This window comes from Mirounga leonina, unplaced genomic scaffold (genome assembly GCF_011800145.1).
Source record: "Mirounga leonina isolate KUSES-001 unplaced genomic scaffold, KU_Mleo_1.0 Mir_170, whole genome shotgun sequence".
NCBI lineage: Eukaryota > Metazoa > Chordata > Mammalia > Carnivora > Phocidae > Mirounga > Mirounga leonina.
This window is the reverse complement of record NW_023270433.1, coordinates 17,290,719-17,307,079: the sequence shown is the minus strand read 5'-3', so window position 1 is coordinate 17,307,079 and position 16,361 is coordinate 17,290,719. Positions and strand designations below refer to the sequence as shown.

Sequence of the window (16,361 nt, the reverse complement as noted above, 5' to 3'; positions counted from 1 at the left end):
CACTCTCTCAAGTATTGATATAACAAAACAGAAAATCAGAAAGGATTTAGAAGACTTGAAAAACATAATTAACCAATTTGATCTGGTTGGCATTTATATTAATATCCCATCCACAAATAGAAGGATACACATTCTCTTAAAATGGACAGGCCAGATTCGGAGCCATAAAACCAATCTCAATAGATCTAAAGTGATTAAAGTCATAAAAATTATGTTCTTTGATATAGTGAAATCAAACTAAAAACAAAAAGATGTCTGTAAAATTTGCAAATATTTGGAAAATAAGTAACATTAAATAAGTAACAGTAAAGAACCCATAAATCAAAGAAGAAAACAAAAGGGAAATTAGAACATATTTTGACCTGAATGAAAATGAAAACTTATCGAATATTGGTAAGCCACTAAAGCAGTAGTTGGGGGGGAATACTTATATTACAAGAAAAATCTGAAATCAATAACCTCAGCTACTTCCTTAAAAATCCAGAAAAAAGAGGAGCAAACTAAATTCCAAGTCAGCCAAAGAAAAGATATAACAAAGATCCCAACAGAACTCAGTGAAACAGAAATTAGTGAAAACTGATGAAACGAAAGTTGATTGGTTTGAGAAGGTAAATAAATTGCATAACCTCCAAGCCAGATCAATCAGAAAAAAAAAAAAAAAGATAAACTACTAAAATCAAGAATGAGACTGTGATACCACTGTAATTTCCACAGGTATTAAAAGAATAATTATAGAATGTTACCAACAACTTCTTGCCAGTAAATTTTGTAACATATGAAATTGGAAAATTCCTTTAAACATACAAGCTGTAACTTAAATAACCCTATATCTAATCAGACAATTAAATTGATAGTTAAAACCTTCTTGGGAAAGCTCCAAGCCCAGATTATTTTACTAGTGAAGTCTACCAAATAATTAAAGAAGAAATATTACTAATTCTACCCAAACTCTTTTAGAAAACAGAAAAGGGGGGAAATGTTTTGCAATTTATTTTGTGTGGCCAGCATTGACCCTGATAACAAAAACAGATGAAAGTATTACAAGAAAACTATAGATCAGAATCTCTCACATAGATGCAAAAATTCTAAATGAAATTTTAACACATCAAATCCAACAATGTATTAAAAAAAAGATAATGTATCATGATCATGTGGAATTCATTTATTCTGGAAATGTAAGGCTTTTTTTTTTATCATTTGAAAATCGACCAATGTAATTTATCATATTTTTGATGTAATTTATCGTATTAACAAACTAAGAAACAAATTATATGATCATTTCAATAGACTCAGAAAATTCAACACCCATTTCTAATTAAAACAAAACAAAAATCTCTCAGCAAACAAGCATTCAGTCTCTCATCATTAAGTATGATGTTACATAAAGAACGAGCACTGTGCTGGGAGTCAGACCTGATTGTAAAGCCTGGCTCCACCAGGTACTGGTTGTAGGAATTTGGGAAAGTCACATACCCTCTTAGGGACTCACTTACTTGATCTGTAAAATGAGGCTGGTAATCATTTGTAGAGTGAAGTTAGAAAAATATCGGCACTTGTTCCTTCACCCCTGATCCCCTCAAATAAATTTCAACAACTATCCATGCAGAAAAATACCTCCACAGAACTAAGGTTTCTAGGTAAGGGATTATAGCACCTGGGTGAAGCACAAAAATAGGAAAAGCTATATTAAGCAGGTTAGGAAAGACAGATCCACTATCGTAATCCTCCCTGTGGAAGGAGAGAGAAGTGTGTGCCTGACTTCACTAGAAACCCTGTAGCTACCCTGTTCCATCACGGAGCTGACTCCCTTGGATGTGGGTGGCTCCCAGCAGACTCTTAGGACCCCAGGCCCCTGGCTAGGGCCACCAGCTATCAAGGCCCCGGAAACTTCCATGGCACCGGGCTCCCATGAACTCAGGCTTCCAACCCATCCTGGCGTCTGCCAGTTCCTGGTCTCTGTGGCCCAGGCTCCACTTGGTCCCAGCGCCAGGCTGACTACCACAGACCCAGACTCCTGGCCTGCCTGAGAGCAACACCAGCCCCCATAGAGCCCAGCTCCAGGACAGCATAGCTTCTTGGCTATGTCAGCCATTCAGAACTCAGTGAGAGCACTCAGGAGTTACAAACAAGTGTAACATTCTTAGGAGTCCTTTTTCTCATCTTCTTCTGTGTGCCTGAATCATTTCCAATTCCCTCTTCCTCAGCACTGAATACAAAACTATCTCACTAGAGATAATATGTTTCACTAGAAAAGGCAATTCCTTGAATTTCTTGATTTCAGTCCCAGAGAGAATGTATTTCAGACTCAGGTATTCAAACACGGGACCTGTAGGCCTTTCCAAGCAGAAAAGATTAAATCCTCTTCTGAATTAACTAACCCTTTGATAGAGAACTTCGGGGATTGAACTCAGAGAATCAGAAATTCTTTGGGCTACAATTTACTATCATTCCCTACTGAAAATCATATGAAAAACAAAACAAAACTAAACCCCACAGACATGGGCACCAGGTGACAATCACTAAACCACGAAACCTCAAATGCCTTCCCATGTCAGATGACAGTAAGTCTCCAAAGGCATTTAGAAAATCCATTTTTCTCCTCTGTCACATTATCCCAACAAAATGGGAAGTCATGGTCTTTCTACTTACCTGTGTAGAGGTCCGTATCTGTGTATTCATCCACTTTCTTGTGCTGCAGAATATAGTCGGAGACCTTGGTCCCAATAGCTGGCTGAACATCCACCCACTCCAAGGAGACCACTGTGCTGGAGGGCTCTACTGTTGGGGACAGACGAAGCCTAAAAAGGGTGACAGGGAAGGTTGGTTGTTCTCCAGCAGTATTGTCTGGACCCCCAAAGAGTCTGCAGGTCTCAAGATTAAAAGCACAGGATTCAGGCTGGTCTCAAATCCCATTTCAATCCACCAACAAGCCTTTGTATGGACTCTGGCAATTCATTATACCTCTTTCAGCCTCCACTTCCTTGTCCATAAAACAGAGTTAAGAACAGCTACATTTCAGGATTAATGTGGGATCCAGTAAATTAATCCAAGCACACAATACATGCTCACAGAAAATTGATTAGCTTTCCATTTGTCTAAACCATATTTCCAGCGATGCTTCATCGTCAATTAAATTGACAACGCCTTCAAACACAGTAGCCTCAACCTTCTTGCCATTCTCTCCAATCCAATAGATCAGTCAACTCTTTAATATCCTTAAATCAATACTCCCTCAGAGAGGGTAGGAGTCCCAGAAAATCCTTTTACAAGGTAAGACATAGTAGAATGATTGAAGGTTAGAACTGGAAAGGTCCTTAGCGGCTGGGAAGTGCAATCATCTCATTTCACAGATGGGGAAGTAAAGCCCAGAAAAGGAAAATAATTTGCAAAAAATCACCCAGCAAGTTGGGGACAGAACCGTGATGGTAGTAACTTTGCTTGTCCCCAGCCCAGAGTCCTTCTCTCTTTCCATTACACAATACCATACCTCTTCAAGAACTATCTTACAGTATAATCTCCCCAACACACACACAGAGGGGTGTTAAGGGACTCTGGTTCCCCCTTATTGTCCCCTGCCCCACTCTCCTATGCTCCTCACGGCACTGTCTTAATCCCGCCCCATCAGTCAAGACGACCTCCTTTAACTTCCTCGAATGGTCAATTTCCCACATCAGGGCTTTCACACATGCTCTTCCTTTTGCCTGAACCATGACTGTTGCCATTCATCATCTGGAAAACTACTCCTATTCAGGTCTTTTCAGAGAGGCTTCCCTAACCTCCCCCCCTCCACTAACACACCAACCCCCATTCTTCTCTCTCCTAGCACCTCTTCATTTTTCTTTCATATTTTTATTAACTTTTTTAACTGTATCATATTTTCCTGTTTTGCTTTGATAGTTGTCCCCTCACTAAACGGTCAGCTCCCCAAGTGCATAGACCATCTTGTTCACTGATGAATCCCCCAGTGTCTGACACATAGCAGGTGGTCAAAAATTATTTGTTGAATGAATGAAGGAAATGATGTTTCTTTGAAAAGGTTTTATGCTCTCTTTATCTCAGTGGTCCCAATTTCCAACAGTAGTCAGTTCCCAGTAAACCTCTCCTGAGCAGATGAGTGAGGAAGATAAACACAGGGCATCATTTAAAAAAGCTGGTTTCTATTCTGCCAAAACTCCCTGTTTTCTCAAAGGAGGCAGGTCCCAGAGACGTCAGAGATCTGGTGACACACTCTGGGAACAGAAGCAAGCCATGGCCTGCGCTGGCAGGACAGAACTGTGAGTCCATGAAAAGGGTGGGCAAAGGAAGAGGGACCATACATACGTACACTGGCTGTGGGAGGGGGCTGCAGTTGGGGAGCCCACTGGCATCAAAGGCGCTGAGGTCACATCTGCACCAGTCATCGATCACGTCCCCTTTCCCTGAGCACCAGTAGGAGCTCATCAGTGCACTCTTGAAGGCCTGGAATAAAGGAGGGCAGAAGAGATGATGATGACCATGTGGAGAGATTGAGAGTGAAGGTCCCAGTGACCATGACAGTAACTGACCCAAGCTTCACAGCAATCCACCTAGGCACAGGACACCATCTCCTGCCCAAACACCTAGCACTCTACCACCAGGTTCTCCCATTCTGAGCCATTCTCTCCCCAGCAGCTGGAATGATCACTGAGGCAGGACGGCAGTAACAGCAACAACCGAGAACCTCCTCTGGGGCCTGGTACTCTACCTGAATTAACTTATTTAATCTTCTTCGCCCCATGCAATAGATATTATAATTATTATTATTGCCATTTCCCATTCTACCAATTGGAAAAGTGAGGCACGTGGAGGTAACTTGCCTGAGGCTCACAACCAGTAAGTGATGGAGCTGGGATCTAATGAAAGCAGTGTGGCTCCCCCAAACTCCTTTTTTTTTAATTGAAGTACAATTAACAGCGTTATAGTAGTCTCAAGTGTACAACGTAAGGATTCAATGATTCATACACTACTTGGCGCCTACCACAGCAAGCGTACTCATCACTTGTTGCTATGCTGCTTCTGGCAGAAGTCTGACCATCTCACGTCCCTGTGCGGAAACCTTCAGAGGCTCCCCATAGCTCTCAGGACAAAGTCTGAGCTCTTTACTCGAGCTCCTGACCATTTCCACAGTATCATTGGTCGCCGCTCCTCTGATTTTCCCTTGCATGCTACCACCCACCCTCATGCAACCACTAACATTCCCACCAATAGTAAATCCCTGCTTCTGGAAAGTGTGCTCTAAGTTAGGAGACAACAAATTGCTTCCGTAAAGGGCCACATAGCAAATAATTTTGGCTTTGTGGCCAGGTAGTCTCTGCCACAATTACTTAGCTCTGCCTTTGTGGCATGAAAGCAACATAGATACTACTTGAAATGAATGGGCATGATTGTGTTCTGATAAAACTTTATTTACAAAGACAGGAAGCAGGCTAAGTTTGGTCTAGGTCCACAGTTTGCTGACCCTTGCTCTGAATGATGATTAACATTCTATATAATTGCTTTTTTTTACGTTCAGTAGCCACTGTATATAGTACATCATTAGTTTTTGATGTAGTGTTCAATGATTCATCAGTTGCATATAACACCCAGTGCTCATCACAACACGTGCCCTCCTTAATACCCATCACCCAGCTACCCCATCCCCCCATCAGAAACAAAACAAACAAAAAAACCCAACATTCTGTATAATTGCAATGTGCCTCATTGTCTTTTTTTTTTTTTTTTAATCTTTTCTCCCTGCTGGAATATTCCCTGGTCCCCTTCCTTATACTCCAATTCACTCTTCCTGTCTTAAACATTCCTTCGCTCCAGGAACCCTACATCTTGAGTTTCTTAAGCCTTGAATCATGCTCCTCTTCTGGACACCATAACACACTAGACCACACCTACTGCCCCATCCCCTTGCCTGTCTCATCCAACAGATTCTGCTCATACCAAGGGTACAGGCCATGCCTTATTCAAGCAAGTATTCTCACAGGACCTGGCACAGATATCTAGTCAATATTTATTGAATAAATAAATGGACACTGAGAAACATCATTAGGCTCATGCTCAGGTTCGGATGTGCTTTAAGCTTTAGTCACTCCATTTACACTGATGTTCCAATGCACTGGGGATTCAGAATGTTGGACAGCTCTTTTTTAAACTTAGGGACTTTAAAGAATATTGATCTCTTACCCCTTTACCAGGTAACAGACCCTATGTCCTTTCTTTTTCTTTTATGTTTGTTACTTTCTGTGAAAAGTTTGTTACTTTCTGTAAAAGTTTGTTACTTTTATGTTTGTTACTTTTTAAATGAAAGTTTCATACTGCCTATAACCAAGGACACCTGGTTAGCCAAGTGTCACTTTTTCCATCATGCATGGTCAAGACTCAAGTGTAACGTGTTTGTGTAAAGAGGGTCTGGGGTCTACATTCTTAGCTACCCAAAACACAGATCTAGGGGAGGTGTGTATCAAGAACGCTATTATAGCAATGCACCCAGCCATCCTGCAGATCTGTCTCTTGCTTCAATAGTGTTTGGACAGAACAGACCCAGGGAGACCCCTCCTTCCAGCTTCTGACTACCCTCCAACCTCTTCCAGTCACGACCTTCAGAACCATCTGCTCAGCCGCCCCCTGTCTCTGGGACCAGCCAACATTGTATTCTGAGCTTAGCTCCTCATTGCCAGTCAAACAAGAGTTTCTAGATTTGTCAGTTACTCCATCAACGTGGAGGCTGCCATTAACCACCTTGTCAACGTACATCTGTGGGCCTCCTACACCTACCTCTCTCTGGGCTTCTCTTTCCATCTCGACAATGTGGCTCTGGAGGGTGTAGGCCACTTCTGTGAGTTGACTGAAGAGAAACGCAAAGGCACCGAACATCTCTTGAGGAAGCAAAACCAGACTGGCAGCCGTGCCCTCCTCCAAAACATTCCAAAGCCTTCCCAAGATGAGTGGAGTAAAACTCTAGATGCCACGGAAGCCACCATGGTTCTGGAGAAGAACCTGAACCAGGCCCTTTTGGAGCTGCATGCCCTGGGTTCTGCCCAAGCAGACCCCCAGCTCTGTGACTTTCTGGAGAACCACTTCCTAGATGAGGAGGTGAAACTTATCAAGAAGATGGCGACCACCTCACTCACCTTGTCGTGTGGCTGCCCGCCCCCCCCACCCCCCAGCCCAGCTGGGCTGGGTTAGTATCTCTTTGAAAGGCTCACTCTCAAGCACAACTAGAAGCCTCTGGAGCCCAGCAGCCTTTAGGGACCCTCCCTGGCATCCCCCTGGTATAGGGGCTTCTGCCTACGCCTCTCCCTGAAGCCACTAGACAGCTTTTTAACCACCCCAGATCCCCTTCCCAAACTGTGGGCCAAATGGAAACAATAAAGCTTTTGAGAGGAAACAAACAAACAAAAAAGAATGCTATTGTGTGAGCCTCCACCACATTTCTCTCAGCGCCTCTCTGATGAGGAAGCTCCAATACTCCTTGTGAATGTTCTCACCCATATTCTCTGCTAGAGAGAATTTCTCCTGAATTAAGTGTAGTGACTAAAGAAATTTAAAAAAGAATTATAATAAAAGCTAGTGTTCATGAAGCACCTGTTACACAGTGTACGTGCTTTAAGGGCATTAAAAAATGTGATTCTCACAACGGTAGAGATACAGATATCATAATCTTCATTTACAGGTGAAAGAACTAGGAATTAGCACAGTGAAGCGATTTTCCCCAGATCTCACAGCAATCTAAACAGTGCAAGCAGAATCCCAACCCAGATCTCTGTGACTAACAAGCACAGGACTTTTCTATTTAACCACGTGGGGCAGTGGACCCCAAGTAAGGTTGCCAGATTCAGCAAATCAAAATACAGGAGGCCTAGTTAAAATCAGATTTCAAGTGAATTAGAATTTTTTTTTTTTTAAGTCCATCGCTCTCAGTGTTTGCATATAAAGTATGTAGGCCAGAGTCTAGCACAACAGTAATAGCACTATTCCTACTACAAGTCAGGACCTATGTTGGAAACAAACGTCCGTTATTCAGCACCGGGTGGGGGGGGGTAGTTTCATGAGGACAGAAACCAAATGGGATCGCATGAGGTCATGCTGACTGATGGATCTTCCTCTCCCTACCTTTGCAGGTTCCCCTTTACTAAAATTAACGTGCAGAATGGCTCATGGCTTAAGATTCTGTAACATCTCTAGCCAGCACTAAGGGCTTAATGCTATATTGGTGAAATCCAGGGCCATGGGTGAAAGTGACCCAGATGGTAAGAGATTGCTTTGACTCTAGCAATGAGAGGAGAGAGAACATCCTGTTTTGTTTGTGTATGTGCTTTTGTTTTTGTGTGAGTGTGTGTTTTGTAATCAATAGTTGTTTGAGCTTGTGGAAAACAAAACAGGAAATCTCTCTGGACTTTGTGAGTTTCACCATCCAAGCTGCTCTTGGGAAGAAATCCTGCCTGTGAGTCTCCACATCTACTGGCTCTTTCCCAAACCATGAGGAACAGAATGGGGCCTGGTGCAATGGCCAGGCAAACCCTGGAGAGAGCTCAAACACATCCTGATAAAAGGCCTACATCAAAGAGGGAGCCCTGGCTAGGCAGCAGGATCCAGCATTGTGACAGGGCAGGATCACACTTTCCTTACGTCTCCAGCCCTTGCAACATCCCATCTCGAATCCAATTAGATCCCAGGGGAGGAGAATCATAGACTGTTCCAGCTTCAAGGGACTCTGTAAATCATCTAATCTAATCCATTTGACAGATCCGATACAGTGGCTCAGAAAGGCTAGTGGGCTGGTCCAAGGTGAGAGAGCAACTTTGTGATGAAATGATTCTATTCTTCCACTTAATCCTGAAATTACCCTTTGAGATGGATGTCCGATCCCCATTCACAAGTGAGCGTGGAAGAGTAGCGACTTGAACTGAAGTCCATCTGAATCCTGGCACCCTGGACCTTCTCAGGTCACACAGGAACAATAAATGCCAAGATTTCATCCAAAACATCCTTTTCAGCTGCTCTGTTTGGATCCCATGCTGATGTGCTGTTTGTGCGTGTCCGTGAGTGCGTATGCCTGTGTGTGTGTGTGTGTGTGTGTGTGCACGCGCGTGTGTGGGCGCGTGTGGGCACGCGTGCTCATGCGCGTATGTTCTCAGAGGAAAACGAAACCTTACACTGGAGGCATTGTTGACTCCTGGCTTTGGGGTCAGTGAAGGGAATTAAGAAACAAATCCTGTACTTAAACAAGGGTAAGGACTACATTTGCATGACCATTGGTTTTCATAACAAAGAAATGCTTCCAACTTCTGGCTAATTAGCTAGCACACCAAACTGGGCAGGAGGAGAAAACAGCCACAAAAATGTTAAGCGATCAAAATAAACTAGGATTCATTTCTGACTGGATGGTTACTTCCCTATATGAACTTGCCTAGTTTAAATTATGGAGTTACTCCTTTCTTTAAGCCTTAATTTCTCCACCTGTAAAATGAGGACACGGAAGATATATTTTTGAAAGTTTAGTGTAGTTCAGTTAACATTCATTGATCTTCCTACTCCATACCATCTGCTGTCTAGGTGCTAAGAAATGAGATGAACAAGACGCAGTAGCTAACTTCTAAGGACTCACGGTTTAATGGTGAAGACACAATCACAATGAACCACAATTATGGTTCAAATGCTATGAAGTAATACACACAGGAGGCTGTGGGAATACCAAGGAAGGGGCTCTTCCAGCTCTAAAATTCTGACAATGTCTTCAGAATCTTAACTTTAATACTCCTGTATTTGATTAAGATACTGGGGACCATCTGTACAGAGTGTCACTAAGCCCGTGAATTAAATTCCATACTCCATACTTACAGTGACTCTCTTTTTACACTAAAAATCAAACTGGGGAGGCTGATTCCAAGTCTGCTATTTTTTATATTGAGATGATTCTGGTCTGTCTGACCAAAAAGATGCCCTTTAGTCTTCACTCAAAGCTTAATGGATTTTGTTATCTCCACAGTGCTATTTAAGATTGGTCTTATGGCTGTTCAATCCTCTTCTCTAGGCAATTGTCCTAGCCTCTGGACCAGCCTTCGAGCTCCAACGTCACCTCTTCCAGCACCTCCTCTCCCAGCTTTCTCTAACATCACTACTGATTCCACCCTCTTCCTCCGACTCCTCCAAAGTCCCACCTCCTTCTGGTTAAAGCCTCTGCTTCTTAACCTGACATTCAAAATCCTTTGTTGTTCAGCCTGTGGCTCCTCTCCCAGGCTCTCCCCACTGTATCCACTCTAGGATCCGGCACACGCCAAGCCTTCTCTTATGCTGTGCCTTTGTTCTAAAATGCCCTTTCCCCATTTTTTCTCCTTGCTGAATTCCAGGAAACTGTCCACCAGGACCCTGCCACACTTGAGAAATTTTGTCTCTACCTCCACTAAATTTTTGCCCATTTCACATTTCCTTGCAATTTGCTTATTTATGTGTCCTTCTTGCTTATTATACTGTGAACTCCTCCAGGCCAAGGTAATATATTTGACTAATCTCTGTGCCCCCAGCTCTAAGCAAAAGAGCAACACACAGTAGCGTCCCAAAAACATGTGTTAAATTCCATAGACATGTAATAGGATGCTCTGCCTGGTATTAAACTTATACATTTGCCATTGTTTTTCTTTTCTAGCAAAAGAGATAACAGAAATGCAATTGGTCATCATAAAAAGACTAAATGTCCATGAAGTCACTGAAGGTACATTGGGGTGGGGTATGGAGGTAGAATCCCTTCTGAAGACATTTAGAATTACTGCTTGGAGGAGAGTAGGTTGATAGCTTTTTGCCAAGGGAGTGCTTGGGTCTAAATAAAAATCTCCTAGGTCTCTAGACAAAGATGGGAGGAAGAGAGATGGGCCTGGTTGACATTCTAGCTTTGTAGGGAGACTAATTCTTGAGCCCATGTCCCATGTTTGATTGGTCAGAAGGGACTAGGATTGATGAACATAGGAAGGATTAAGGAGGACATCACGGCAGTGCTTGCATGGAGGCAGAACTAATGGTCTCTAGCTCAGCCTGGACCTCTGGGATAGACCCTACCTGGGCCATTTTCCATCCAGTCATTAGCATACTCCCTAGTCGTGGCTGTAGGAGATGCCAAGCCCTCATTTCCCTGGTAGTTACAGGAGTTGGAAGGCCAGGGACTGGAGCCCCTATTCTTTGAGAATAGAACCAAAAATGTTGGTGTGCCCTGAACTTGACGAGATTAGCTGGTCATCTTGTTAGAAATCAATGACTGCATAATTAAGCAGCCTGTGTGAGAACACATTTGGGGAAGAGAAGTGAATCATGTTAGTTGACTTAAGTCTTCTTATTCTCAAACAGAGCAGTAAGGCAGGTATATGACTTTATTTTTTTTTTAAAGATTTTATTTATTTATTTGAGAGAGAATGAAAGAGAGCACATGAGAGGGGTGAGGGTCAGAGGGAGAAGCAGACTCCCTGCCGAGCAGGGAGCCCGATGCGGGACTCGATCCAGGGACTCCAGGATCATGACCTGAGCCGAAGGCAGTCGCTTAACCAACTGAGCCACCCAGGCGCCCGTATAGTGACTTTAAAACACGATCCCAGATATCTCTGACATTTCCTTCATCATGAAGCGGGATCTAGGTCCTCTCCCCTTGGGTCTAGGCTCTATAATTGCAACCAAAAGAAGTACTACTGCTTCAATTTCTGGCCCCAAGCCTTCAGAAACTGGCAGCTTCCCCATCAGGTCTCTGGGGATACTTGTTCTTGGAGTCCAACCACCATGCTGTGAGGAAGCCCAGACTACATGGAGAGGCCACATGTAGGTATTCCAGCCAACAGACCCAACTGAGGCCCCAGCCAACAGCCAGGGTCATCTGTTGGATATGTGAGCATGGAAGCCTTTGCGATAACTCCAGCCATAGCCACCGGTTGATTGCAACCACATGAAAGAGCCAAGTAAAAACTATGAAGCTCAATCCCCAAAACCACTAGAGAGACTAATAAAATGATCACTGTTGTTGTAAGCCAACAATTTCTGGGATTACATGGCAATAAATAACTGGGAAAGCAGGTAATTCACCTCCGAACAATTCTGAAAGATTGCCTAGAGGAGGTAGCAACTAGGGACCAGTCCACCAAAGGGAATTAGAAACCTTAGACTACATACATATCTCAGGAGCTAGAGGGCTCTGACGTGCATACATACATACTCAATGCCACAGATCCCCAGTATATCAGATCTAGAAGAGCCCTGAAAAGTGATACTGACCTTCACAATTATGCGGACTAAGAGGCCCGAAGAGGGGAAGGGGCCTGTCCAAGTTTACAACACAAGCATCTGGCAGCAAATAAACCAGGTTTTTCATATCAATAACATTCACTACACGAGGCTGCCTACCTTTGGACCTGGCTTCAAGCCACCAATTGCTACGTTGTTAGACAGGAAACAACCTAGTAATAATAACAATACTTACTGAGAATGTACTAAGCACTTTTTTTTTTAATTTTTTTTTTTTTTTTTATTCATGAGAGACAGAGCGAGAGAGAAAGGCAGAGGGAGAAGCAGGCTCCCAAGGAGCAGGGAGCCCGATGTGGGACTCGATCCCAGGACCCTGAGATCATGACCTGAGCCGAAGGCAGACGCTTAACCATCTGAGCCACCCAGGCGCCCTGTACTAAGCACTTTAATACATGCTATCTCATTTAATCCTACTGTTACCCTTATGAGGCAGATTCTGTTACCATCCCCATTTTACAGATGGAGAAACTGAGGCTCAAAGGGTGCAACGGACTATTCAAAGTCACCAGCTATAAAGTGGTAGAACAACTTGAACTCAGGTCATTTGATCCTGAAGCCCATTCTCTTAGTCACGGCCATTATGAGCAAGCAATATTCTCACTAGATAGAGGATATCGGTAGTAATACTTAACATTTATTGAGTGCTTACTGTAAGCCGAGCACTCTTACGCTTTCCATGTATTACTCCTCGCAATAATTTTAAGTGCTTTAGATATATCGGCTCATTTAGTTTTCCCAACAACCTGTGAGATAGGTAGAATTATTAGGTTCCATTCTATATTTGTGCCCAAGGTCATAGGGCTGGTCAGTGACACAGTCAGGATTTGAACCCAGAAAGTCTAGCTCTAGAGCCTGTGCTCTGAAATATAAAGCCTCCAAATACAAACTTTGACGGAGACAACCCATGTTTTTTAATGTTATTTACACCCTGATTCCCTCCACCTTTATTGTGTGTATATATTGTGATCTCTCACTCTATCCATGGGAATAGACCAATGAAAATGCCATATGTAATTTCCATTTTTGTAAGTCAAAAGTCAGCAATGCCCTATGGTTTAATGTAATAGCAGCCACAGGAGTGAATAAAATTCCCCAGGACGAGGATACAGAGCATGAAAAAAGTCTAAGACAGCAGAATCCCAGGGACTCTAACCTTTTCTGACTAACTTGCTACGTGACCTCAGTACGTCATTTACCATCTCTGGGCCTTATTGTCACCTATAATATCTTCAACTTGTGCATACACTCCACAGCATTGTTGGTTCTGATAATTCTCTGATTTGTGTCCTGGATTTTACTTTTTCTCAAAACTGCCCACGATTCCCCCATCCCTTTTAAACCTTCCCATCCTAGATATACTGCTTGGGATCCTTTAAAAATTCTTACCGGCAGACAAAACTATGGAGACAGTAAAAGGATCAGTGATTGGCAGGGGCTGGGTGGAGGGGAAAAATGAACAGGTGGAGCACACAGGATTTTAGGGTAGTTAAATGATTCTGTATGATACCGTGCTGGTGGATACATGTCATTATACATTTGTCAAAACTCAATGCACAGCAAGAGCAAACCCTCATGTAAACTGTGGACTTTGGGTGATAATGATGTGTCAGGATAGGTTCATCAATTGTAACAAATGCACCATTACAATTTGGGATTATGATAGCAGGGGAGACTCTGTGTGGGGGGAACATAGGAACTCTGTACATTTATGCCCAGTTTTGCTAGGAACCTAAAAGTGATCAAAAGAAAAAAAGTCTATATTTAAAACCTCTTGCCAGCTAACATGCTTTGTGTAGAAGAGATCTCACAGACTTTGCACATGCTATGGATGGTTTCTGAAGAAAGAGAGGTGTAGCATGAAAAGAAGAGACGCCTATGAAGCGTATCCTATTCTAGCCTGGTGTTAGGGCATCCGTCGTCTGTTAGCTCTCATATGCCTCTCAACAACCTGTACATGCTGTAGCTCTTACTGTCTGCAGTAATCCTTACAGATGAGCCTGTACAGGGTCAGAGAAGAGAAGACAGTGCCCAGAGTCCCCCAGATAGAACAAAACAGAGCAGAGTCTCTAACTCCAAATCCCAAGCTTTGCGCCCTGACTTCCCTTGTCCCACCCCTCATTTTCAGGTGCTAAGTCAGATGGCTCTATTCACAGGGCCACACAGTGAAGGAACACTAACTGGCAAGGACCCATTTCCTATATGAGAAATTGTACAGCTCAATCTATGGCTCTTAAATCACAGAAATGACACCTAATTTCCCCTGTCAGGGTAAACTTCTCTTTTCAAGCCATTCTCCCCTGAATGATGAGAGCCTGACAGAACAGCTTGTTAATCTGGGTGACAGGGGGAAGACGTTTAAAGCCAGCCAAACCCCCCTCTTGCCACACTTACTTCTGCTAATGAAAAAATATTAGAGAAATAAATATACAACCCACTGAGATGCTCCTGCATGGAGCACTGTCAGCTGTCTGTTTCTCAAGATGTACAGAGACAGGATGATAAGGTTATATGATCCTCAGGCAAGGAGCTGTTTTTCTTGTCAGGTCACCCCATATTTCAGTTCCCATCCATCTCATCTGGAGGATGAAGTGCTAGGTTTCAGTGCATTAAAAATAACAGTAAGCATTTTTGAGCAATACCTACATGCCAGACACGGTGCTCAGTGCTTGCCAGGAAGAGAAGCATTTTATTTGCACCGCAATGCCATGCTTTGGGTACTCCTATCACTCTCCTTATATAGAGAATGAGACTGAGGTCACAGGGAGTTTGGGTTCCTTTGTTATATTACATAGCCAGTATTTGGCAGAGCAAAATTCAGACTCAAGCTCCTCCCATTCCTAAATGCATTACCACTATGAGCAAATTTAATCCTCATACGAGCCCATATATTAGGTTGTACTGACTCCATGAAATCTTTAAAAAGGTTGAAACTTATAAAAGTTTGGGTCATGTATGATCGAGTGACTTGAATAATGTCACAAACCTAGGATAATTCAGAGTTAGGATTCAAACACCAGACTGATTCCCAAGACTGAAGTTCTCTTTTCTGCCCCATTTTTCCTAAAGACTGAAGATGGGTGGGGGTTGAGATGCATGGCATATTCTCAGGACAAGCCAGGGTGACCTGTTGACCTTGTTCTATTCAGTCCTAAGTCCTTACTGGCCAGAACAACACTCCAAGGTGTGTTGCTAGGAATATGAATTCAGTGGGATGTTAAATGATTTTAAAGTTCAAAAAAAAGTGGAGGTGATTAGAGAGGTTGTCTCTATGGTCAAATAAACTTAGAAAAGACTAGATTAAAAAAAAAAATAGATTGCTCTACATAGAACTTTCCAGAGCCATTCATATGCTAATGGTCAATGGGAGACCCTAAGAAGGTAATGCATAAAGCGCAGCATTTCCCAAACATCTTTGTCCATGGAACTTTTTTCCCCCCACATGGCATCTGGGGATCTGGTACTTGGCAGAGTCTTTTCCGTATTGTGCTCATCTAGATTCTAGGCCGGACACCACGCTCTCTGCCAAGAGCTACTCAGGAAAAAGAGCTCATACCAGCTCTGTCAGTAACTGTGCAACTTTGGCCAAGTCAGTCTCCCTTTCAGGGACTCAGTTATCCTGTCTTTAAATAAGGGTGTTGAATATTTTTATTGCAGAGGCTCTAACCTTCTGGCAACACCACGAGTGCTAGAAGTATTTGTAACTCCCACTTATGCTGCTCCAGCTCCTGTTGAATCTTCCCCAGGCATCCAGCCCAGGTACTTGCAGCCTAGGCCCTGGACCACTGATGACCTGAGCCCTCCATAACTGGCCTCCTGGCCACAAATTCTGCCACATCCCACTAGGTGGCTAGGAGTCATTTGGATGCCTTCGTGCTGACATCAGGCCCTCCAAATCTCTGCTTCTTGTTCTAGCATCACCTCTTGCCACCGCTCTTTTTAGACTCTATTCTCCAGCCTTGCTTTCTCACCTTTAGCCATTTATATGCTATTTCCTCTCCTGGAACTCTTCCCCCATCCCATAATTTCCCCCACTGACTAATCTATCAAGTCTCAGCTTGGAGACCACCTCTTGC

At 43.2% G+C, this 16,361-nt stretch overlaps 1 protein-coding gene and 1 pseudogene across 3 annotated transcripts in view; one reads left to right on the top strand and one right to left on the bottom strand.

Annotated features, from left to right (window-relative positions):
- ASTN2 (astrotactin 2) overlaps window positions 1-16,361 on the bottom strand; it is an 868,677-nt gene that overhangs the window by 145,698 nt on the left and 706,618 nt on the right. For all 3 annotated transcript variants that reach the window (XM_035015962.1, XM_035015963.1, XM_035015965.1), the window contains 2 exons: window positions 4,325-4,458; window positions 2,650-2,798 (listed from right to left, as the gene is read on the bottom strand). In XM_035015962.1, coding sequence (XP_034871853.1) covers window positions 2,650-2,798; window positions 4,325-4,458 — 283 coding nt within the window. The remainder of the gene's footprint in view (window positions 1-2,649; window positions 2,799-4,324; window positions 4,459-16,361) is intronic.
- LOC118018070 lies at window positions 6,138-7,230 on the top strand (annotated as a pseudogene).